Source organism: Aplidium turbinatum, chromosome 5 (assembly GCF_918807975.1).
Source record: "Aplidium turbinatum chromosome 5, kaAplTurb1.1, whole genome shotgun sequence".
NCBI lineage: Eukaryota > Metazoa > Chordata > Ascidiacea > Aplousobranchia > Polyclinidae > Aplidium > Aplidium turbinatum.
The window spans coordinates 6,631,775-6,656,987 of NC_137476.1; the positions used below are offsets into that span (position 1 = coordinate 6,631,775).

Here is a 25,213-nt window from a genome sequence, read left to right on the forward strand (position 1 = left end):
TGTCCATTGTGTATTCACTGTTACGTATTTAAATATTTTTTATACAACACTCCCTCTTCACAAACGTGGTCTTTTCGAAGATCAATAATTTGGATTTTAGGAATAGCCTACTGAGATTCTGTAACACAAAAATGCCTAAGCAAGCTAAGTTATCTTCACCAAAAGTTAGATAGATTTGTAAAGATTTTCCTATCGCCAAAAAACACGACGCACTTTTTATAATCCACAAAACACATTGACTTTTCAACAAAATATTACGTTTGGGTCTGACATCGACAAAATATTATTGCTAGGTAACTGGTATCAATGAAAGGAAGAAGTGTGCCCTCTACAAATAACCAATTTCGTTAGGTCAAAAGAAATTCAAAATTTGATAAAAAAAAAATAAAGTCAAAAAAAAATTTTTAGGTCAAAATAAAAAGGCCCTAATCATTAGCCTACATATTCTTTGTTGAAACACTGTACCTAATGTGTTACTTTCATTTTAGTAACAGTCATCTAGCACAGTGGTTTTCAACCATTTTGAATCAAACCTCACTTTTGTCTTCATACAATTTCAGACTCCACTAGAACCACTATATGTTTTAAAAGCATTTGCTTTGTCAAGTCAGTGCATTTTTACAATGTGATATGAATTGTAAATGCAAGTTTTATTGAAATTTCTTGTTATACGGTACTCAATAATATTGTTAATGAGAGCTTTTCGCTTGATATAGATTACACATAATTTATTTCATTCGAGGTTCCAGTTTAATCAGTTTCAGTCACGTTTGGTGATTTCTGTTTGATTTCTCTTAGCATGCAGCAAATCCGCAAAAACACTAAACCCATATTCGACTAAATATGTTGACAGAAGATTTATCAATTCTTTCCAAAGTACTTGAGCAAGAGTTTTTTTGGATGCAAGGATTCAGGTAGCGTTAGCAGCTCGAGGTAAAACATAACTCTCTCTGTTTTTAGGAAAGGCATTGATCTGCAATTAGAAAGTATAGGCTTAGGCAAAACAGTAGCAATGTTTTGTTTTTTTTTCTTTTCAAAAAAGTTACTTACTTAGTGTAATAGGTTTGCTACGCAATAAGATGACAAACAGTGTGCGAAAAATTTCAGGAATTATGCTAATGAACAAGTGATTAAACTTGATCTTTCCACCAATTAATTTCACAACAAACAAGTGCATCAACTTTCATTTTGTATTTCCAGTCCATTTGAAATCAAATGCTATGATAGTGAAATTTGTTCAAGTCAAGAAATTGGTTCATTTTGTCTTAAACCTTGAAGCCCCGCCAAAATTTTGCTACGTTCCACCGGTGGAGCGCACGCCCACGATGAAAAGCACCGTTCTAACAAGATAATAAAACTTACTACCACATCAAGTGTTACATACAACTCACATGTATGCAATGCATGTCTATTGAATTCAGCATTCTATCACATTTGAGCACAAGAAGTGCACTATATGTACATTAAAACGAATCAAAATCAACTGTTTCATCAGAATTAGAAATATTTGATCGAGATTAATGATCAAATATTACTGAAAAGTTTAGGTGTTCATCAGAATAATTATCGTTTCTAACACTAGTTACAACGTTCATATGATGAAAGTGAAAGCAATAGCAGAAACAAACAAGTTAATTTAATGCTTCACTGACATTTTGCGCACCTTGACAATACGCACCTTTAGAGCGAATAACATACAAAACAAAATTTATATACAGAACTATGCAAGTATTTTAAAAACTCAATCTAAACGTAAACAAACGCTTAAAGTGACGCAATTAAACATGCTTTCATAGTTTTTATACCTGAGCATAAATCATACAACATGATACTCAAAGCTTAGTGTTATTTCGTTACAAACTGTTGTTGCAATTGAAAATATCAAAATCCAAAACATGTTATCTTGGATGAAAAATGGAAGTGTCAAAATTTAAATTATGCATAAACTGCTAGTTCAAGTCTTAAAGCGTAGTGTCAAACAGTATTCACTTACTTCACAATGTAGATTTTAACGACCTGTTTTAACCTGATGCTGCGAGTTCGCTGTGGTAATAGCGAATTGCACTAGATTTCGAATCACTTATCCTTACAGATGTATTGTAACTGTAAAGTGCCCATTCAATAATATTACTGTACATTAAATCATAAATGTATGCACATTACAGATAAAAACAATATATTTTGTTTCTCATAAACATTTATTATTAATGATGTCAGTTTTCAAACAAACAACTCTTGGTTTTTCTTTTTCAACATCAATTATTATGTTTTAGTACTGTCAGACCGAATACCATAGAAAATAAATTCATGAATAATGAGCTTCTAAAAGAACTTAATTCTGAACAATTACCATACTTGTAGAAAAATCCAGCCGCTTGCCTAGGCTCTGCATGTCCTTGTCAACAAGTTTGAAAGTTTTCCCTTGTTGAAATCTTATAGCCTTTAATTTAGTATATCAATAAAGTACTGCTTATAGACAATTGTGTTTGAAGTTTTCTTTACAAAATCAGATGTATCGATTTCATTCTTTAAAAAAAAATGCCCGAGAAACTTTGTCTTGAAGGCTTCTATTCAATTATTTAATGAAAGAAATGTTTTAAAAGCCTCGATGTTTCGTTTATCGTTCTCTAATATCAAATTGTTTCTGTCCACTGACAAGTAACACAATCTCAATCATTAAAATAATCAATATAATCATAATCATTGATTTGAGTCTGTAGCGCACCCAGCATGGGGCTAAAGGGGCTCAAGCCCCCCCCCCCCAATCCCGCCACCAAAAATGAAGTTTTGTATGTTCCCCATTTATACCTTTTGCTTACAGTTTAGATATGAATCAGACACAACAGTAGGCTACAACAGGGCTGAGCATTATAACAATGTATTTTAAATATTTGCAAATAGTTTTAACAGACGATGTTTTCGGCTTGACTTGAGCCGAAAAGGAAATTTCAGGAACCTGAAATTTCCGAAAAGGTTTTTCAGGAACCTGAAAATAATTATAAAATGCAATAAATTTCAACTTTTTGAAGGTAAAATTACATCAGGAAAAGGCAACTACATAAATAGGCTAACTACAAAAAAAATGCACCACAGAGAACGTGATACATCAAGTAAATGTTGAGGAAAATGGATGAGCCTCCAGCAAATAATTGTTTATTTAAATTTGGGTTGTAGCGTTTGATTTACACTGCTTCCTGAATTTTAGTGTCAAATTGGGATTTTCCTTTGCGTAAATGAGTCTGAAAAGAATTTTCGATTTGTGCAAAAAGAACACTCCATGATATGGTCTTTGGCACTTTTCTTTAACTCCTTAAAATTCAGATACTCTCGTACTCTCGTGGTCAAATGTCTGGTGAACATAACCGATGTACCGTACGTCAATGCCAAATCACACGGGCATGTAAAACCAGGACCGAATTTAGCTGATGGGGGGGCCCGGGGCACTATTAGGTCGGCGGGCCTCCGAGCAAAACAATGTTTGCGCCAGATGGGCACAAAACCACCGTTACGTCTACAATAGCATTAATCTAGCACTGCACAGCATTTTGCAGAAACTTCAAGAGTTAAAAGAAAAAAAAATAATAACACAAAATAACATTTTTCCACATCGGATGGCCTTTCAAAAGGGAGGCCCGGGGCACCTGCACCCTCTGCTCCCCTAGATCCGGGCCTGTGTAAAACTGTATACGACATTTGAGCAGAGAGACAAACACGTCTGGGACTTTAGTTGGAAATACGAACTAATTTTGAATGTTTTATAAGTAGGAAAATGCTCACATCAAATTTACTGTTTACAAAATTAGTGTTTTGTTACAAACTGTTTTCGTGTTAGTTATTGTTGTCGCCTTAATTTGTGTTTGCAAACAGAAAGCTAATTCTATTTTGTCATACATGACGAAAAAGTTGAGATCTATAGAAGATTGCGAGAGTGGACGTAGGGATGAGGATGCATGGGGTTCACTAGGCCAACTTTTAATCTGATTGAGAGAACAAATCCTGATGTATTGGCAACCGGTGGGTTGTGGGCCGCGAGTGCCTTTAATATTAATCAAAGGGATGGGCGTTGGCCTATTGTCACTGTCACCATTGTCGCAAATCACTTGGCCGACATTTCTGAATTAGCCCCCCTTAATTTTTTTCTTGGTGCGCTACTGATTTGAGTTGTCTATTAGTGCAAACGTGAATAAACAGCTCTTGGTGAATAAACATTTTTATTTTTTTATTTTATGGTAACTGAAGTGTAATATGAAATTCTTATTGTGCACTGTACGCTGACACTGTTGCAGTTTGAATAACATAAAATCCTTAATCATTACAGGCACCAGACGGCCATGTGATCCATCACCTTGTCAAAACGAAGGGACATGTACTCCTGCTAGTAAATGCTCCAATGACTACAAGTGCACGTGTACCAGTCTTTTTAAAGGAGAGCATTGCAGCGAATGTAAGACAATCAAAGTAGACCCAGGATATGGTTTTTGAGCAATCAACGTGTAATTAAAGACAATGGAACTGTACAATTTGTGACATGCGACAATCATCTTAACAAAATCAAAGAATTAAATTGCTAATAAAAACTTGAAAATTAATCAGTTTAAATTGAAATTACAATATTGATGGCTATTCCACGCCAAAAAACACCAAACTAGTTTCATTACAAACCATTGAGGTATTTAAGAAAAACGTATTAAACTGCAGCTGTAGACTTGTACCGTAACTCAATGGCAGTGTTTTTGAAGCACAAACAATGGGCAAAGCTAACAAAATTATATCTAGAGTCACAATTATGTCGCATTTTTGATGATGATGATGATATTATGACGCCATGTCAAATCTATTGTATGATGTTTCATGTTTGAAAAATTTTGTTGAAGTAACGTTGCATATCTCGGATCAAGTATATTATACATGCGGATGCTACTAAAAGATATAATGAATTTATCGTCAAAGAAGTCGAATAATATAATCTAAGTCTTTAGAAAAGTAAATACGATGTACTCATATCTAAAATCAGCTGTGCTTGTTTCTTTAACTAGAACACTTTCTGGCATTAAATTAGTTGAAAATGAGTTTTCAAAAAAGCGTTTATATACTTTTATGTGCATGAATAGTATAGACACGCATCAATAAAACTGTTTAAAACATCGTCAACAATGGAAAACAATTATGAAAATAGGAAATGTAGTAAGTATTCGACTAAATTTAAACAATGAGTATCAGCCAATGTAAACTAATATACGCCAGTGACCAGTTGTTTTGACTTATAACATCTTAAAAATACAGTTCAACAAATGCATTTCATGCAATACAAAAAAAAAACAAATCAAATTATTTCAAAAGATTACTTTTAATTTCAAAAAAACACAAATGCATTCCTACGAGTTTCCAAAACTTTAATTAAGAGCAACTTAATAAAAAGTTGATGGGATATCAATCACAAGTTCAGTTTGTAGGAACTTGATCATACTGCTTGAGAGATAACAGTCTGTGTACACATGTGTTCCAGGTGTTGCACAACCGTGTTCTTCCGGTCCATGTCAACATGGTGGAACTTGTACGCCGTCTGAAAACTGTATCAACGACTATACATGTTCTTGTATGAATCGTTACAGTGGCATAAATTGTCAAACATGTAAGTGATGAACTAAACAACACTGGCTGCCTGTTTTGTTTGTTTCTTTGCCATCAAAATTTTTGCTCTACGTAAAAGATTTGTTCTTAACCCATTAAACGCCGCACTTATTTCTAGAAGTTCTTTTTTTTAATTTTCTGATATGTTAGTAGCACCCTTCCAGTTTCGATATTTAGTAAAAAAAATTGAAATTTTTTTGTTTGTTTATACAAGATCTGAGGCGTTGCAGAAACGCAACGTCAGCGGTTAAGCGATAATTTTTTTTTAATTGTTTGACTAATCGAGTGTTAAGACTCCTTTCCCTTTGCGTCTTCTCCGTCTCTCTTTTGACTGTTTCCTTTTTTCCTTTGAACATATAAAAATCTAAGACCATGTTTTAGTCAAGTGCCAAAACATAGTTTTCTATTCACAATTGCAAACAACGAAGTCATGTGGCATAAAAGCATACGAGTAATAAAAGTACACAAAAATGCATTTAATAAAACACAATGTCCTTGAACACATCTACTTTGGATTATTGCCTGTTTTTGTGGTGCAATTCATTGCAATGATGATGAAAAGAAACGTCTCACATCCCACAAAGAAAACGCGTTTGGCTGTGACACTGTCTGCAACAACGTCTTTTATTGCAGGGAATAGTTTTTAGAAAGTGGTGCGATATAGAATTACTTGGTCGGCTATATTCAAGAGCAAAAACACTTGGGCATCCAGTGGCAGAGATTGCAAAGCGTTTGGAGTTCAAAAGTTTCACAATCACTTGTCGTCGAAACTCTAGTAGCGAGACTTTCTTGTGATGTTGAACATCAAGCCATAATTTCCACGCATTTACCATACAGACACCAACATAATTAGAAAATATTGGCCACCACCACTTTTTACCTCTAATGCGAATGCGACAGTTTGATACCATGTTGTCAGCCAGATCGACACCTCCCATGTACTTATTGTATTGTGAAAGCATGTTAGGTTGGCTAACTTGAATCTTCTTCATTTCTGCTGCAGCGAGACACACTGCTGGGTCAACTGCTAGCAAATTTGATCCCACTGTCACGGCTTTATTATCGTTTCACCTAGTAATACAAACTTGATTGTTCTCTTCGAAACATGACTCGTAGGCTACCATCTTCTTTCTTTTTTACCAACAACCTTTTTATCTGCCAGAAGACAATGCCCAGTGCGATTTTCTCGCATTGTACCATAAGCGTAGTATCCAACGTCGTTTAAGTAAGATAATAGATCAAAGGAAGTAAAAAAGTTTTCAAAGTAAACAGCGTGGTATTCTTTACTCAAAATTTGCAGCAGGTCAACAACAACGTTTCCACCCAGTCCAAGAGAGCTCTCAGAAGTTTTCTCTTTGTTTTATTTCCCAGCATATAGATCAAAAGCATACACATACCCATCGGACGATGCAAGCGTCCATGCTTTATATCCGAACCTTATAGGCTTCCCTCGCATGAACATTCTTGTTGAGTCACGTCCTCGATACGGAATCATCTGCTCATCAATAGACAAGTTTGTTTTATGAACTCAGAACTGTTGAAACTTTTTGTTCAGGAGTTCCATATATGGCCTAACTTTGAATAACTTGTCATCTTTGTGGATGGTACAGTTATCATTCAGATGTAAATTCATTTTTATATCTCTGAATCTTTGTCTGCTCTTGACGCACTATAGCAGTGTTGCAGTCAGGATCAAGGGACCAATACATTTCTTCTCGTGGAAGTGCCAGTAAACAATAGGAAGCCTATGAATGAATTCATTTCTGAAATCGAACAAGTAAATATGTGGCTATTGTTTTGTCTGGCGTATAGAACGTTTTGATCAATGAGTAAATTTAGCATTTCTTCATCGAAAAATAATTCGAATACCTCCGTTGGTGACTTTCCCAGTAATTTCCTTTCCAAATCTTCCACCTTGCCAGCTTCTTTGCTAACAGGAGAAGATAAGAAAAAAGATAGACCTCGGGCTTCTGGAGGAATAACTTCATTGTCACATTTTAGGGCCTCTTTAAACAGATTTCCATGACGGAAAAGCAATTTTTTGTGATTATCCAAAGAGCTGGGGGGCTTCGCCCCAGACGCCCCAACGCTTTGCCGTCTTCTCTGATGTGCGATCCACACAGCTACACTACAAAGAAACACAATACACTTTTTTCTTTTTTATTTCTTTGTTTGTGTCAGACAAAAATCCAAGTCGTATTACATACTACCTGAAAAGTGTTTCGGTGGTCGTACAGGTTGTTTAATTTTCGTGGCTGTATGTGAAATATTCACCGGACCGCAAAAGTATTCAACTTGTCAAACTGGACCTTTGCTAACATTAGTTGAGTAGCCTTGCTGTAGGGTGTAATAAAAATATTTTTGTATGTTAGTTTGATTTTAGTTAAGTACATATCTGCACAGAGCCATTGAGAGGATACTTTGTGCTGCTGCCAATGAGGTCCTCAGGCCCATAAATCAAGACACTTCTACAAAAAATAGATTATATTCAAACTTACAAGATTTTTTCAAGTTTCCGGCCTCTTAGAATAATTATGGGCCCTTAAAATCATCCCGAGATCGGTTGGACTCCTGGGCCCCTTTGTCAATGCTTTCTGGGCCCCTCTGGGCCCCTCTGTCAATGCAATACTAACAAAAATAAAATAAGGTTTGTTGTACTGTTTTTGCACAATGCTCATAGTTTGGTATCATGTGGTTGTGTGGCCTAATCTATCGTAAGTGTGTGATCGACAAGCGTTGTTACCTCAGTTGTTATAAAAACGTATCCCTGATCTTATTTTTCCAGTGTCGACGATGTACAATAATGTATTTGAAGGTCAAATTATAAGAACGTTACAGAAAAGTTGCAGTTCGGTCCAAAAATTTTTTTTTTTGCTGTGGATCTTGTTCATATTGAAATATGAAGACGTGGTCTAATACCCTTTGATTAATAAAAAAATAACTGTAAAGAAACAATAGTCTTGTTGATATTACTTTTACGTTTTTTTAGTTAATCCTAGAAGTATTTTATAACACTTTCAAAATCACAAGTTTTATCATATTGTCATTTCCAGGTGATGTACAACCGTGTTCATCCAATCAATGTCAAAATGGTGGGACTTGTAGGCCGTTTGAAAATTGTGTCGACAACTACAGATGTGAATGTTTGGATGGTTACAGTGGAAACAATTGTGAAACATGTAAGTGATTAACAAAACAGAACTTATCTGTATAGACGCATTGTCATTTTCGACTTCTCTTTTTATTGCCTTGTATTAGTGGGTCGATTTCAAACATCTCATTCTTGCTACATTCTTGAGAATATCAGATTTAAACACGGAATTTCGTTCTTTGTGTCATTACACATGGTCTGTTGAAGTACCATGTACATCATTTATGCCTGATTAACAACTATCTTGTAATACTCAATAAAATTTATCGCTACGAATTGTTATTTCCAAATCACATATATTTGTATAATGTACTGTACGTCTACTGAAGCCTGCGTTTTGCCACACTTTAACCCTATCTTAATACGAGCTGTTTTCGTACACGGAAAGCACGTCACGGGCTATCTTAGCCCAGTGCTAATTAATCGCTAATAACGGAAGCTATGAAATTACAGAGCCAAAATATTTCACAAGATAATAGCCAAATGTATTGTGCGTATACTATAGAAGTTAAATTTTTACCCAACAAACTTATTGAAATAAAGTGTTTGAGATGAAAAAACGTCAGAAAGTCGGTTTTTATTCTACTTCTCCAAAAATAGTTTAAAAATTGAAATTTTGAATTATAACATAGAGTAATGCTAAATTAAACAAAAAGTTACTTTTTCTCATAAATAACCTTATAAGGCATTTTTGGGCGTTTTTACATTTCAAAGTAATTGCACTAACCTTTATATTGCACTAACATTAACATAATAACTACATTCCACGACATGTCTAGCCACCTGAGACGAAATGCTTATTGTGAAGGGCAGGAAGGTAGAAAAATGACCAGTGTAGGATAAGAAAATTCGCAAAGAATAAAAACTAAATGTCAAGAAATTTCACATTTCTAGCATATTTCCTTCTGTGAAGTATTTCAATACTAGAGTGGGGCGTCCTCATAAAGCCCCGCGTCGCTACAGATAGGGTTAAGTACAGAAAGTGCTGCATGGTCAAATTAAAACAAATTCATATCAGCTGCAAAAAAAAACTTGATCAAGATGAAGTTATTGGTGACGAAATTTGAATGACTAGAAGCTTTTGACAAATATAAATTTTGAGCAATGTCAACAAATGAACGAGACGAAGAAATTAACTGGTTCTTCAAAGCTGGATGCAAGTTATTGATGTCTCTATTGAAACGAACAATAAAATCTCCGAGTATTTTTGTCTTGAAGTCTGGTATTCAATCGTTTATTCAGGAAATGTTTGAAAAATCTTGACGTTTTGTTCATTGTGCTCCAATATCAAATCGTCACTAACTCTGTCACTGATATTATTGCAATTTAAATGACACATTCTTAATTTTTCTAGGTACCAGACAACCATGTGATCCATCACCTTGTCAAAATGGAGGGACATGTAATCCTGCTAGTAAATGCTCCAATGACTACATCTGCACGTGTCCCAAACTTTTCAAAGGAGAGAATTGTAGCAAATGTAAGAAAAATTAAAACAAACATAAAATATCGTCATTACGCAATCAATGTATGATTGACAACAATGAAATTAGATTGCATAGTATCATTCAAACGAAACTATTGAATTAAATTAATTCACTATAAGAAAAAATCATAGACAAACAATGCTTAGCAGCACCACAACATTTAGCATTATAGTAAAACAAAATAAATTAAAATAACGAACGTTTTTGCGTATTCATTTCGTTCTTTTCAAGGCTATAAAATTTTTTTTACATGTGTGAGAAATATTGGAGAAAAATACAATAAAACAACAACAAAATTATGGTCTTATCGATACATTGAGAAACTGCATAGATATTGGTAGTTGTACTTTCCTCAAGTACTGTATTTCTCATACACATAAAAGTGTTTTTTTCTTTTACATCCTTGAAAAGGGCTATATGAATAGTCAAAAACTTTTCAAAAAACGAAGTTACCTCTTTACCCAAATTGTATAAATTTAATATGTTTTGTTGTAATGTTAAATATTGTGATGTTGCTAAGCATTGTTTGTCTATGATTAAAAATAGAACCTCTCTACACAAACTTAATATAAAAATCTACAAAAATTAATAAATAAAATTGCAGCATAATCGAAACGAAACCATGGTCGTGTCAATTCTTTTTAAATTGTTAAATATGTTAGTTCATTGTAAAAGTTCAATAAATAATTATACATTAAAGTAGTCAACAGCATCATCCAAACAAAACTAATGTTGTTTAAATTTAAACCGTTGCGAAGTTTAAGAAAAACGTATAGAACTTTAAACGTAGACTTGCAATGGCAAAATTGTTAAGAGCCGCGGTTATATCATATTTATAGACCTTGATGATGTAAAAAGTAATATGCTTGTTGGTAGTTGTTATTAGTGGTGCGATCAAGTGCTAATCCCACCATGAGCACAGCATTACTACAATATAACTTATCGGTTTTTACTCAATCCAGGCACTTTTTGTTGAGTCAGAGCACGACATCAGCTGGTGAAGTTAACCAATTTTTACTACAATTCGACATGTCCCGAAACTTGGAAAGCAAGCTTTAAAAACTCGGAATGATCCTCTACTTTAGCATTTTGTACTTTACCGCTTTTGAAAAAAAGCGCATTTGACAAAAAATAATTGTTACACAGTACAATTCGATGAGAAACTTTTTTGACACATTTGGCAAGCGTCATTCATGCTAATGTAAAAGGTACCTTGTTGACATATTCAACTATACAATTTCCAGAATATAAACGTATCACTACTCCAAATACAATAATATGTCTTTGCGCACAAAGCAATGATGAAACTATGTAAGTCATGCTATTCGTGGCATGGGTTTCTCAGAAAGACCTGATGAAACTAAACAATATTCCTTGATAAACAATATTCCTTGATAAACAATATTTCTTGATAAACAATATTCCTTGATAAACAATATTCGTTATCGAGCTTAATAATGCAGTAAAAGTAAAAATCACATGTTTTTGTACTGTACAATATACATTCCAGGTGTTGCACAACCGTGTTCATCCAATCCATGTCGAAATGGTGGAATTTGTATGCCACTTAAAAAATGTGTCGACGACTATAAGTGTAAATGTAAGGGTGAATACAGTGGAAAAAATTGCACAAGATGTAAGTGATAAACTAAAAGATACTTTTCTGAATAAAATATTTTTCTCTTTACTTCAGTCGTTGGTATTTTATTTTGGTGCGTTTTTTCTGAGAAAAGCTACTTTACTATCGAAACAAATCAAAAAATTAGATGATTACTCATATATTCGTCTATATACAACTAAAATCGTGGAGAGGGTAATTGCTCATATTGCCTAAAGCGACACAACTTTTGGCACAAACCTAAAAGAATACGGACAAAGATTGTACATAAAAAGTTATAAAACTACATCAATTAAAAAAACTACAAGTTGCCCAAAAATGCGCTGCATGATTTTCAATTGACACACTTAGATATGAATACTGAAAAGTTTGGGTGTTCATTAGGACAATTATCGTTTCTAGCACTAGTTGCAACGTTCATCTGATGAAATTGAAAGTAAAAGTAACAACAAACAAGATGGTTTGTTGCTTCACTGACGTTTCGCGCTTCATGACAATGCGCATCCTCAGAGCGAATAACATACCAAATTCGCTCTGAGCATGCGCATTGTCATGAAGCGCGAAACGTCAATGAAGCAATAAACCATCTTGTTTGTTGTTACTTTTACTTTCAATTTCATCAGATGAACGTTGCAACTAGTGCTAGAAACGACACTTAGATATATTGATGCGTTAACTGTTTTGAATTATGACAAAAATAACAAAACCTGAACAATCTTGTTTATTCACAACTGTATCATTTTAAGCTAAAAAGGATAAAACTATATTGAATCTGTAGCTTAAATTATTTAAACGTCAATAAAGTGTAAAGTCAATAAAAACGTTTATTTGCTTATACGCAACATTATGCTGATTTAGGGAGCGTCCTTCGGCTATATAGTCGTCAATGTATAAACATTTATGCGGATGAATATTGCAAGTTATATAAGTAGGCTACCGTTTCACCAGTACGCTTTTTCACGTTGTTGACTTCTGGTGTTTTTCGTTTAACTTACGCAGTCGAATAAGATTAAATGTTAAAACTATCTTTGTTTATTTTTTACAGTCCCACCGCGTCGTGCTGCATTTTCACCATCAATCGACACTTTCAGCAACAACTTTACATTAAAATGTGTGATAGAAGGCAATCCAATACCAACAGTGAATTGGAAAATAACTTATGATGAAAGACCAAAATATTATTTTGAAAATACATTTATTTCTAATGGATCATTATTCAACATTGAAACTTCAGAAACTGGATTTGAAGTTGAATCTAAACTGACAATGTCAGCTGGTGGATTGTGCTTAGGAAAAAGTGAGGTGTCGTGTTGGGCAAATAGCAGTTTATCGAGTGCATCGAAGATTGACTATTTTAGTCTAAACAATCGTAAGTTTTGATACATAATTACGATACTAACCAGTTCAACTTTTGTTTTCTCAATGCTTAATAAATGTTATTCTATCTTATTCTAAAGCCTCATTTACGTTTTTTTAATGAATGACTATTACTCTCGTACACGTTTATTTTAAGGAATGTCATTGCAACACACTCCACATGAGTAATAAATTGTCAAAAGCTTTTGGGGTATACTGTTGTATCATATCTCTGAGAAAGATGTTTTATGATAGCCCAAACATGTAAACAAGGTTGTTGAAAAAAAAATTGTGATATCTGTGGAAAATGATAAAGTTATGTTGAGAGAAAAGTAGTAGGCCTACAGTAACTTTCGATTGTAGCTGTGTAGCTCTTTTTAAATATGTAATGTAGGCTACATTTCTAAATAAGACGTGCAAAATACTGTGCGTTTGTTTCAGATACTTATAAACCGTTCAAAGAAAACTACTTTGTATTTTCATCCAATGAGATGCTTTCTGCTGACCATGCCAATGCAACCTGTACGAGTTTGACTTCAACTCTTGCTTACATTCCTGATAAAGCAACACAACGTTTCTTGGAAAGAAAATTCAAGAAAATGAGAAATCGACCAAAGAAGTCATCAAAAAGTCAATATTTGAGTCATTTAAACTTTTGTTTTTTCATTTTTTAATAAAAACTTATTGATATTTGGTAGATTTCTACATTTAATAATCTTGAATCGTCAAAGTATTCAGTCTCTTAACCCTGTTGCGTTTCAGCAGTTGGTTTATTTGTAACGTAATAGATAAAACGAATTAATTAAGTTTGCAGATTAAAAAGTACACGCAACTTTGAAATGTACATCCTCAAAACATTAAATGGCATTCCAAGGCACGTATTGCACAATAAGAAATATTTTTTTTATAAAACTTAGCTACAACTTAACCATTCGAACTTTTTTATTGCCTTCATTCGTGTTTGTACAATGTTTAATTCATTTTAGCATTGGTCTATCCCCATTTGCAAAGTAAATATTAGAATATAGTTCGCTCTGTTTTATTATTAACCGATCTATCTTTCATAGCACTATCTGATCTTTGGATGATATGTTAAAAGTTTCATACACGTTTTACAATTAATTAACAACCCACATGTGTCATCTCTTTTATGATGTTTTTATTTTTATATATTTATTTTATCTCGATATTTTTATATTCTTTTATTTTTATATTTTATGATCATATACAGTATAGTGATCTTCTATTTTGTATTTCTTATATTTATTCTATTGATTGAAGTAATAGTTTGCCGCATCATCACGTTCTCCATATGATGGTTGGTCTTTTTTAGAATGCTCACTTTCAAATGCTATTTTCATCATAAAAATTTCAAAAAGTTGATGGTTTTCATTGGTTTTATGGATTTATATATTGTGTAGACTCCTGGATTGGATTACGACTAAACAACGACGGAATCAGATTTTGGCCTGATCAGCAAGAAATAACTTACTCCAACTGGGATGAAGGAGAACCAAACCAAAAGTTTTCTTGCACGTACATGTCTGAAAGCAACAAGTGGAAAACTCAAATCTGTTCAGAAACAAGCGATAGTTTCAAAGCTTATTTTATTTGTCAGAAACCAGGTAAGGTTATAAAGCACAAACTTTCACAAAATTTAATGCCTAGATAAACTGAGTTATTACATACCAGTATAAAGAATGTCAAGAATCTTTTTCTAAAGATTTCAAATCGATGTAAAAAAATAATAAAACGACAAAGGGCGCTTATTGCAGCTTCACTTCTTTTAAATCAATCAGAAATTCTAGGTTGCTAGCCATTAGCAAATTGGAGACATCATGCTTTAAAATTATATAGTGGTGAACTTTGTGGAGATACGCAAAAAAATGTATTCAACTGTGAAGAAAGAAATATCAAATAAGATGTCCAATACTTTGCTTTGAATCACCACCATCATTTTCAGCTTGGGGAAGACAACTGTTGAGCGAAGGCCTTCCCGTTTTTCTTGCCAATTCAGTCGATCATTTTTATATACCAGTTTGTTGTTGTTTATAGAGTTGCTTTGTACAGTAGAAGAGTACCTTATGTGAAATGACTATGAATGGTGTTTATACTATTAGTAATTATTAGGCAATATGCAGTTTATCAAAGCCAACCTATATATGCCATCAAATTGTAATTGTATAGTGGTGTTTATTTTACTCAAAATTTGCACTTCTTGTCCTTTATTAGTTTGAGTAATAAAATGTATCCGTAGACTATTAAGACTCTTATCCGTAGACTCTTATCCGTAGACTTCCTCTGTTCTGGCTTCTCGGTGTTTAGAGAATTGCAGAACATATATTATTAGTAGGATCCTTGTAAAAAGGATTCAACCAAACGTATAAAATCAGTAAAAAAGCAACCAGGTTTGGTAACTACTAAGAGTACTGATGAAGCCGCCTTTACGTCGGCGAAAGCTCTACTAATAAAATATTTGTAGTTACCAAACCTGGTTGCTTTTTTACTGACTTTATTAGTTTGTTGATATTTTATTTTTTCTATCAGGCAGAGAAATTCCTACTTTTGTAAACATTGCTTCTCCTCCTTGTCATAACGGTAACAGTAGTGATATATATGTTTCCTGGCGACCTTCTCCATACATGACACAACAAAATCACACTCTTACTCTCTTTGGGAACGACACAAAGAAAGCGATCCAAGTGATCCATTACAATTTGAATGACAAGGAAAATAGAAAGGAAACATACTCACATTTATTTTATGGATTGAAACCTCAGGAGAAATACAAAATCAAGGTATTTTATGACAATTAAAGCTGTGACACATAACATCAGCATGCAACTTAGAAACTTTGAATAGTGTAATTGTATAGGCTAATGCAGTTACAATTCAACAAAAAGAACAACATGTTTAAATACTTATTTGTTTCTATTGCATCGTGGAGTATTTTAGGGAATATTCAATCGTCAAATATATTTTTTTGCTAATTTACAACAAAAAAAAAGGTAGTTGTGTTTAGCTACTTTTAGTGTTGATTGTTTGATGATTTTTGTAGGAAATAATAAACAAGCTTTATTTGACTTTTTTGCTAATTTATAACAAACACAGGATGTGACATCAGAACATGCTTTGCATTGTTTGTTTTAAAACTTGGGAAATATGTAGCGTGTGCAACCTAAAACAGAAATCACTGGATCTTTATTTTATGTGTTTAATATTAAATTAAAACACGTGCTACCAATACTGACAACACAAGCATTATACTTCACAATGTAGATACTAACACAGTTTCGAACTCACAGCGAACTCGCAGCATCAGCCTAAAAAAGTCGTTAGTATCTAAATTTATGAAGTAAGTAACGACCAGTCGACCATGCTACTAAACGCGAAACTCAATCTATTGCACAAGCATAATAAACTGACTTTGGTTTATTTTCAATTTCAAAATATTTTATGTTATTTTTATTTTAGTGCATCTTTCATCTTTACTTTATTTACAAACAAATTTTCTCATCTTCTTCCTTAATGTTGCAGCATTTGATGGTCAAGCTGTTTTACAAGTTTAAGTTTGTCAACCTTTTGTCAACTTCAATCAACTCCAATAATTTTGAAGGAATCAATTGTTGTCTTTTTCAATAACAAATACATTACCTCATGGGCTATCTTAGCCCAGTGCTAATTAATCGTTAATAGCTTCAAAATTGAATTTTTTGAATTATAACATAGAGTAATACTTAACTAAACAAAGTAAGTTTAGAAAATTTCCAAAGCATAAAAACTAAAAGTCAAGAAATTTCACATTTCTAGCATATTTCCTTCTGTGAAATATTTCACTACTAGAGTGGGGCGTCCTCATTAAACCCCGTGTCGCTACAGATAGGGTTAAGTCCGACTCGTTAGCTCAGTAGTTAAGGGTTATAGGCGAATTCTTCGTAAACAATTCTTCGTAAACAATTCTTCGTAAAGCAATTCTTCGTAAGCAATTCTTCGTAAAACAATTGTTCGTAAACAGTTGTTGGTGAAATGAAATCCGTAAAAAAATTTTTCGTAAAGCATTTCTTCGTATACATCAAATCTCCATTGCATGCACGAATAAATGCTTTGGGAAGAATTTTTTTACAAAGAATTAAGTTTACGAAGAATTGCTTTACGAAGAACTGTTTACGAAGAAAACGTCGGACACCGTAGTTAAGTGCTCGACTTGAGATCACTCGGCGCTGATTCGACTCTTGGAGTGTGCGCTTGAGCAACGCATTTTCAGGACTGCTCTCCATTTAGCGATACCTAGTGGATGGAATAATTTCCCGGCAACAACATTTCAACAATCGAAAACTTCATTCTGCCAATCTTAGTAACCATCTCTGCTTCAAGAGTTTCTACTAGTATGTTAAACCACCAAGAATAACTTATAAAAGGCTTTGTCAGTCCGCGGATAAAGATTCAAAACCAAATCAATCAAACCATCATGAAATAATAGCGGTTTACTTAATCTTTCAGTTACAACACAGTCAAGTATCTTATCGTTCTAGAGTTGAACTCTTTATGGGGGCAGTAGGCTACACGCATAATGACGATATTTTTATACACTGGTTGAAGCGCCAAAGGCACCGCATATGAGATGTGCACGCCATGCGACTATACGCCTACTAGCCTACAATGTTTTCTAGACAAAATAGTGAGCAGCAATTTATCTGCAAGTGTAGTCGATTGATTTTTGTTGATTTTCCTATTTGAAATAAGTTTTTTTCCATAATGATATGTTGTTAGAATCTAAATTTCAAAAAAATTTAATTTCACTTTGAGAAAAGTAAGCCAAGTTCAGCTTAAGGCATGTGATGCAATGCATGATACAAATTCGTTGCTTTTATTTTCATTGAATATTGTTTTTTGAGACCCATTTTTCGTATTGTTTCCCAACCAGTCTTGATTTTCTCTGAGGCCCTGTTAATACCCACTACCTTCACTTCACCACCACTTACAATTAAGTTGTAAATCGCCACTGGTAGCAACGGATTACGTGGGCTATATCCATAATCCGTAATAAAAAAATCTTGATCGTAAATTCGTGTTTTGCTTTTTCAGATTGATGTTGACCTCCCGTACTGCTCAAAACCAATATCTACAACGTCCTCGCAAATGTCAGGCTACGTCACACCTGAACCATTGAGCAATGCGACGTTGCGACAACCCAGCAACGTTACCTGCATAGTGTCGTGGACGTGGCCACAAGACAAGGAACATACAATTGAACATTTTGTTGTAAGTCTAAACTTTTGTACATATATAAAGCACATATAAAAGTCATGTGATATGAAAATAATATAAACTCTACTGATCAAGATTAATCAGTGATAATTTTTTTTTATGACACTAACATTCTTCTTCTTCTTCTTCATCGTTTGTCACACAGCCTTAGCCCAGAGCATCATGCAAGCTCTTGTTCTATCGTTGAACTTGGCCAAATCCTGTGCAGAGCACCTTGCTTTTAGGATAGGGCCTTCGAGTAGATGTTGCATCGTTTGCTCCTGTCTGCATTTGCAACTTGTGCTTCCCATGGAGTACCCCCAGTGTCGCATCAAAGTTTTATACCTGCCAATGCCAGTTCTTAAGCGGTTGAGGCATCGCCAATACTTTCACGGTTCATGCTTTCCGGAAAGAAGGCCCTTCACTGGTTTTTCTAGACACCAATCACCTGAGTCGGCTGCATAGCTGAGTGGTGAGAACAATGGAACGGCAATCGAGAAGGCACCGGTTCGACACCGCTCAAGAGCATTCGGCTGTGTCTGTGACAGGACACTTAAAGACATGCCTGAAGGTGGACACGAAGATTGGCTTCCTTGCTTTCCCGTCCACTTAATCTAAATCTTCAACCACCGGGTGAAAGCCTGGATACGACAAACAAAAAGCCTGAGTGCTGGAGTTTGAACCATGTCTTCACTAGATCTTTTCTTTTTTCTGGTCATGCTTCTTCTGATGTTGGTGGGAGAAATTCCAGACAAACTGTGCAACGACGTGATGTTGGTTGGTTTGATACAACCTGTTATCAAACGGAAGCTTTGGGTCAATATGGAGTCAATTTTCTTGGCATGTGCTGAGCGTTGCCACACTAGGCAAGCATATTCTGCAACCAAATAGTATACCTATAGACACTAACATTTAAGACACAGAGAGTAGCCCTATAGGCTACCTGGCAAACACAAAGCTAAAATATTTGTTTGTCTAACAAAACTTGGATGGCCAAAGAGTATGGGTAGGTCTCAAAATTTTTACTACATCAGAAAAGAAGTTTTTTTTTAATATTTCTTCTTCTAAAAAAAGTGTCCGGAGTCGGAGTCGTTACAAAATGCGACTCTAATTTGATGCAAAACGATGAACAATAAAATAATTGTTGTTTGCAATCTATTTCCAAAAGATTGTTGCTTGTTCTCCCTAGTGCGCTTTACCAGAAAAGAGAAATATTTGTTCGTGTTAGTTTTTGTGAAAGTCGCCGTTTTAACTTTGATCACAACTTTAGTGAAATTAGATTTTAAAAAAGTAAAAGAAGACTAAAATTTAAAAAAATCTGGCAACCTTTAAAAATCTGGCAACGCTAAAGCCGGAGTCGCAGTTAGTCTGTTGTTAACCGAAGAAATGAAGTCGGAATCCTAAGTTTATCGCCTGACTACAGCCCTGTACATAACACAGCCAAATCAAAAAAATGTGTTGGTTTTGTTGTGTTTGAATTACAGCACAAGGCAAAGAGGTGTGATTAATGTTATTTTAAGTAACATGAAAATGTTATTATTGATATGGTTGATTTTCGGACAGAAATCATTGGCTTATTACTCTCATATATTTGCACGGAAATATATGGTGTTGTACTGCTAAAACAAACCAAAATTTTTGCTATGAATGATTATCATGTTAAATAATAAACAAAATTGTACTTAAATTCAAGAAGATATTGACATTTAAATGTTGACAAAACTTTTAACATTTGATGTTTATTCTGGACTTGAATGTTGACCTTATGGACTGCAATGTAAGTCCATTTTATACTATTAGGCTCAAGTAATTACAAATTAAGATTCAACAATAACCGTTCGGCACATTTCTAGTTGACACATTTATTTTGTCTTTGATTGTATTCGAATATTCTTTACATACAACTTTCGCAAACCTTGTTTGTCAACAGGTCAAAGTTGAAATGTTTCCCAACATTACAAGGAATGACAGTTACAAAGCAATCTCCGAGTTGATCAGTCGTGAATACTTTCAACGAAATGTGACGTCACAAAATCGATCTACTTTCTTTTCTGCTTTGCCAAATCGTCGTCACGTGATTGAAGTTTTTGGCCAATCATGTGCCGGGAATGGAGTAGCAGCAAAAGCAATTGGAGAATGTATTGCACCAGTATCAGGTATCTTGCAAGTAATGTATTTTATTAATTTTTCACTGCTGAATCCAGTTCTTTTGTTTCTGTTTAGCACAATGTTTGTCAGTGGGATTTGACTGTAATAAACAAACTTGTATTTCTCTGTTTGCCATTGTTTGCCAATCATCGATTGTTTATTTTAAGAAATAGTTTGTACAAGTTTACTTATGAAGTTTCAATCGCACGGTAAACTTACGTCGCTTACTGAGTTGGCATTGTTCAACCCATTTGGAAAAACTTATATAGGCCTATAGTGTATTAAAAAAATTTACGCAGGCTGCTGTATAAGTGCTTATCAACTTAGTGAACATTTTGTCGGCTGCATAGCTGAGTGGTGAGAACAATGGAACGGCAATCGAAAGGACGCCGGTTCGACACCGCTCAAGAGAATTCGGCAGTGTCTGTAGCAGGACACTTAAAGGCATGCTTGAAGGTGGACACGAAGATTGGCTTCCTTGCCTTCCCGTCCACTTAATCTAAATCTTCAACCACCTGGTGTAAGCCTGGATACGACAAACAAAAAAATCTTAGTAAAATTTGTCATTTGCAAGTTTAACCAATAACAACATTACGCGGTTTGGAAACTATTTCAATGATGTATTTTCTTTCAGGACCTTCGAATTTGACTACTCCCTCACAAATTGACCCATCATCTGATAACATAACTCTGATGATACAACCTCCAGATGAAACTAATGGACTAATCAGGTGATTCAAACTATTGATAGCAGATTCTATTGACCACCCTAAGTCAAGCAATTGTTTAGACAAGTAACTTGTGATTTCAAATAATTCTACAACATGGATTAGTTTTAGTGTTTTTAACGTTTGAACGATGATTGTGAAGCTTCCTTTGTGACTCGTTTCATATTATTGAGCAATGTAAGTTTTTACAATTTCGTAAAGCCTGTACTATCTCGGCATACTCCAAAGCACTTTTTCAATCATTACTTTATTTAAACAGTTGCTATTTCCTTGTTGCACAAATTTTTGACTCATCACTGACTAACAACAAAACTACATCTTCTCAATCTCTACTTGACAACTTGGCATCCACTAATTTATCAGAAGCTGACAGTGGACTTCCGTATCTGGCAGTTGCTATCAAACAGTGAGTTTTGTAAAAATATGGTTAACAGTAAAGTTTGAGGAAATGTTTGCTTTGCACCAAAAGAATTGACTTGTGCAAGTGAACGTTCACACTTCTCGGTAGTTCTTATGAATTATCTTTATGTTTTGTTGTTGAATTTAATCATTATATCAATGCTTTTAATCTTTCACACATTTATTCATATTTATAGTTTCGGGAGAGAGTTTGCTTTTTATACCAAAGACAGGCAAGACACAACAATACCACAGGGTTGAGCATTACAACAGTATATATTTTACATATTTACAAAATAGTTTAACATTCAAGCGTTTTCGGCTTAATCTAAGCCCTCATCAGGAATCTGAAAATATTAATAAAATGCAATAAATTTCAACTTCTTGAAGGTAACTAGCTAACTAATTGTAAGCATCAAGAAATACGCAGCGGTTAAAAGCAATAGTGTGGAAAACAAACAGACGGACGGAAAACAAAATTACATTAGAAAAAGGCAACTACATGACTACAAACGAATTAGCACCACAGGGAACGTGATCCATCTAACTTAGTAAATGTTTTGCCCAGCTACCGCAAAACTTCTATTCTTATTGCTTTGGGAAACAACCAAACAACGAGCTGTGACGTCAATGATGTGTCAAGTACTACGTCATCAACACGTCAACGACGAAGTGCCACACAAGATGGAGTGTATCAAGCACGAAACTATCCTCTACGTCAGAATGAAACTTACTTGTATGTATATACCACAGATAGGGTTAAGTTTTAGGTGATTGGATAATCTTGGAAATTTGAACATGTTAACTTCATAATTTTGCAAATCTCGATCAAAACCTTCTTAAGTTTCACATAGAAATTTAAGATATCTGTTAGCAAACACCACAAAACGAACAACTTGAACATCAGCAACTACAGGTATTACTAAAGAAAATGTATGATCTGAATTTACATGTAACAAAAGTCGTCCTTCAAACAATGAGAGGAGATAAATATGCAAAATTTGAAAATACATTTTCTGAATCAACATGAAATTTATTTCTTACACCAGTTTTCTAACTTTTTAAGGCTAAGTAATACAAAGACTTTTAACTTTTGACTACGTATCCTTTACGAGTAATCTTAACTTGATAATTACTCAACCTCAAAAGAGCATTCGACATGCAAATGTCTTCATATCGCAATGTTACAACCAGTATGTCGTCTTTAGTACATCTAATAGAGTTCTATAATGAGGAAGACGTAAATTACTAATTTCTCACCAGGAAAAAAGAAATCTGGTTTTCAATACAAACGATAAAATATTCATTGATCTGAAATTTTCATTATTTTCTTGAATGTCTTTTTTGTTTTTGTTTTTTTTTAGAATATACATTATATCTACAACACCTTCATTCGATGGGAAAATATCATTTGTGTCCAGTGACGTAACTATGGTTACCACTAAACCTTCAACAACAGTGGAGCAGGTTCCAACTTCTGAACAAAGCTTAGGTAAGACAATTTGGAATAAACGTTTTGTGCATATGCATTTGCAATTCAGCAAAAGGGAAGAGTCAGAACACTTTTGATCAAAAATTCCATTTGATGTAAAGTTTGTTGTCATTTTGAAGTTGTCATTTTAAAGCCTATTGCTCTTGAACAAATTTTTAGTTTAAGATTTTTATGGTATTGTTGCTATATGGCAAAGAAAAAAATGTTTTCTTCTACAACAATTTACAAACAACGTTCAGGTTGATGACGTTTCAGGTCCGTTTGTTTTGTATGGGTAAGAAACCTAAAACACAAGCTATTAAAAATACAGAATTATGTCATAAAGTATAGATTTGCAATGTTAGTCTAAACATGGAAAAAAATTAATTTATCAATTAATTTAAAATTATTATTATAAATGTAGTATAAACGTTTTGTATTTTAGTCGTAATAATTTCAAAAAACTTGAATTTTAACATCAAAATTTCAATCAAGTATATTTTGTTTTAAATGTCTTAGAACTTGGAACTGTGAAACTATTCCGTAGAACTCAACGTTTGTTTTACATTAATGCGGTTCGAAAAAGAGTAAATAAGACGGTAATAAATGCAAAAAGTGTTTTTTTGGTAGTCTAGTGGTAAAATTTGTGAAATCACTGTGTTATTAACTTTTAAAAATACAAGAATCTTGGGACATATTCTTCGGAACATCTGATCCTGAGCAATTGCGCTTGTGCTTTTTTTCAGTATTTTAAAAAAGCGTATGATTATTGCATTTCCGAGAGTTATGTGTATACAGCATACAAGATTTTGTCTTTATTTTTTAAAACACGTTCGTTCATTTCGTTTCTATTTGTTTCACTTAATCAATTGGTGTTTAATAATAAATCTTTTTTTTAACTACGGAAACCTGTTGCAGCTTGGGTAGCAGCTCCCATCATTCTATTATTGCTGGTGGTCGTAATCTTTGCATTGGTGTTTCTTCGTCGGTGAGTGGATCATAAGCATTTTGTGAGGATTATCACGTTGTTTAGGTGGAGTCTATCTAGAGCTTAATCTATTCAAGATATAGTCTATTCATGTCAAAACAAAGGTAGCAGCTGACTTAAGACTTTATGTCCCTTCGCTGCTTCCTGCTTTCTATTGTGTAATATATGTGTGATCCCTATATGTTGTTTCAATAGGCGCAAAATAAATCATAATTATTATTATTAATATTATTATTTTTATTAATACTATTATCAGGTGTTCTAAATGTCGGTGCTTCGTTTCTTAATCCAACATCTATTCATTGATTTTCAGACTTCAAAACTTACCAATTGTGGTGAAGGGCGTATGTTTCCACTTCAAATGTATCTCAGCACATGATAAAATAAATTAGACTGACGGATATCGCAATGGATTAGTTCCTTTTCACATTTTTGTGTAAAAATGTTTATTTCGACAAAATTATTAATAAATATTATTGCAGAAAAAAGAAAGAAATTCACACTGATACAAATAACATGACTTTCATTCCAAATCCAAGTAAGAATTTTAAACAATTCTGTTGCTCTGTTTGAAATTTAACAAAATATATATAAACTGTTCAAATATCATTCTTAATTTGCGCTAACACTTCTTCATTGCATAATGTACAACAAACAAGTTTTTGTGCATTTTATAAAATTAAAATTAAATTCTATTTTGTTAAGATGCTGTAACAGATGTTACATTGGAAGGAATATATGAAAACGTGCAAAATACGACTTCTGACCCAAGAAGTAGTGAGGAAATTTTGCTGGAAGGTTTTCATACAGCATACCTTAGTTTAGTTGCTGATGACAACAAAGTACTTAGCGAACAATTTTTGGTGAGTTATTTTTATGTTAATAAACATTACTTTTAGTTTTACTGAACAATTAGTTTTGTTATGTTAATTAATTAACTCTCGCTTAATTATCTCAGATTCAATTACACTATTCACTAGGCAACTAAA

General features: G+C 33.8%; 1 protein-coding gene across 1 annotated transcript in view; it reads left to right on the plus strand.

Annotated features, from left to right (window-relative positions):
* The window catches only part of LOC145770887 (uncharacterized), a 60,411-nt gene that overhangs the window by 7,369 nt on the left and 27,829 nt on the right, over positions 1–25,213 (plus strand). The window contains exons 5-22 of the mRNA XM_082582630.1: positions 4,319–4,444; positions 5,507–5,632; positions 8,685–8,810; positions 10,137–10,262; positions 11,780–11,905; positions 12,933–13,256; positions 13,685–13,873; positions 14,665–14,868; positions 15,791–16,041; positions 18,329–18,505; positions 20,421–20,646; positions 21,273–21,369; positions 21,626–21,772; positions 22,334–22,501; positions 23,130–23,257; positions 24,155–24,224; positions 24,707–24,762; positions 24,930–25,087. Coding sequence (XP_082438756.1) covers positions 4,319–4,444; positions 5,507–5,632; positions 8,685–8,810; positions 10,137–10,262; positions 11,780–11,905; positions 12,933–13,256; positions 13,685–13,873; positions 14,665–14,868; positions 15,791–16,041; positions 18,329–18,505; positions 20,421–20,646; positions 21,273–21,369; positions 21,626–21,772; positions 22,334–22,501; positions 23,130–23,257; positions 24,155–24,224; positions 24,707–24,762; positions 24,930–25,087 — 2,825 coding nt within the window. The remainder of the gene's footprint in view (positions 1–4,318; positions 4,445–5,506; positions 5,633–8,684; positions 8,811–10,136; positions 10,263–11,779; positions 11,906–12,932; positions 13,257–13,684; positions 13,874–14,664; positions 14,869–15,790; positions 16,042–18,328; positions 18,506–20,420; positions 20,647–21,272; positions 21,370–21,625; positions 21,773–22,333; positions 22,502–23,129; positions 23,258–24,154; positions 24,225–24,706; positions 24,763–24,929; positions 25,088–25,213) is intronic.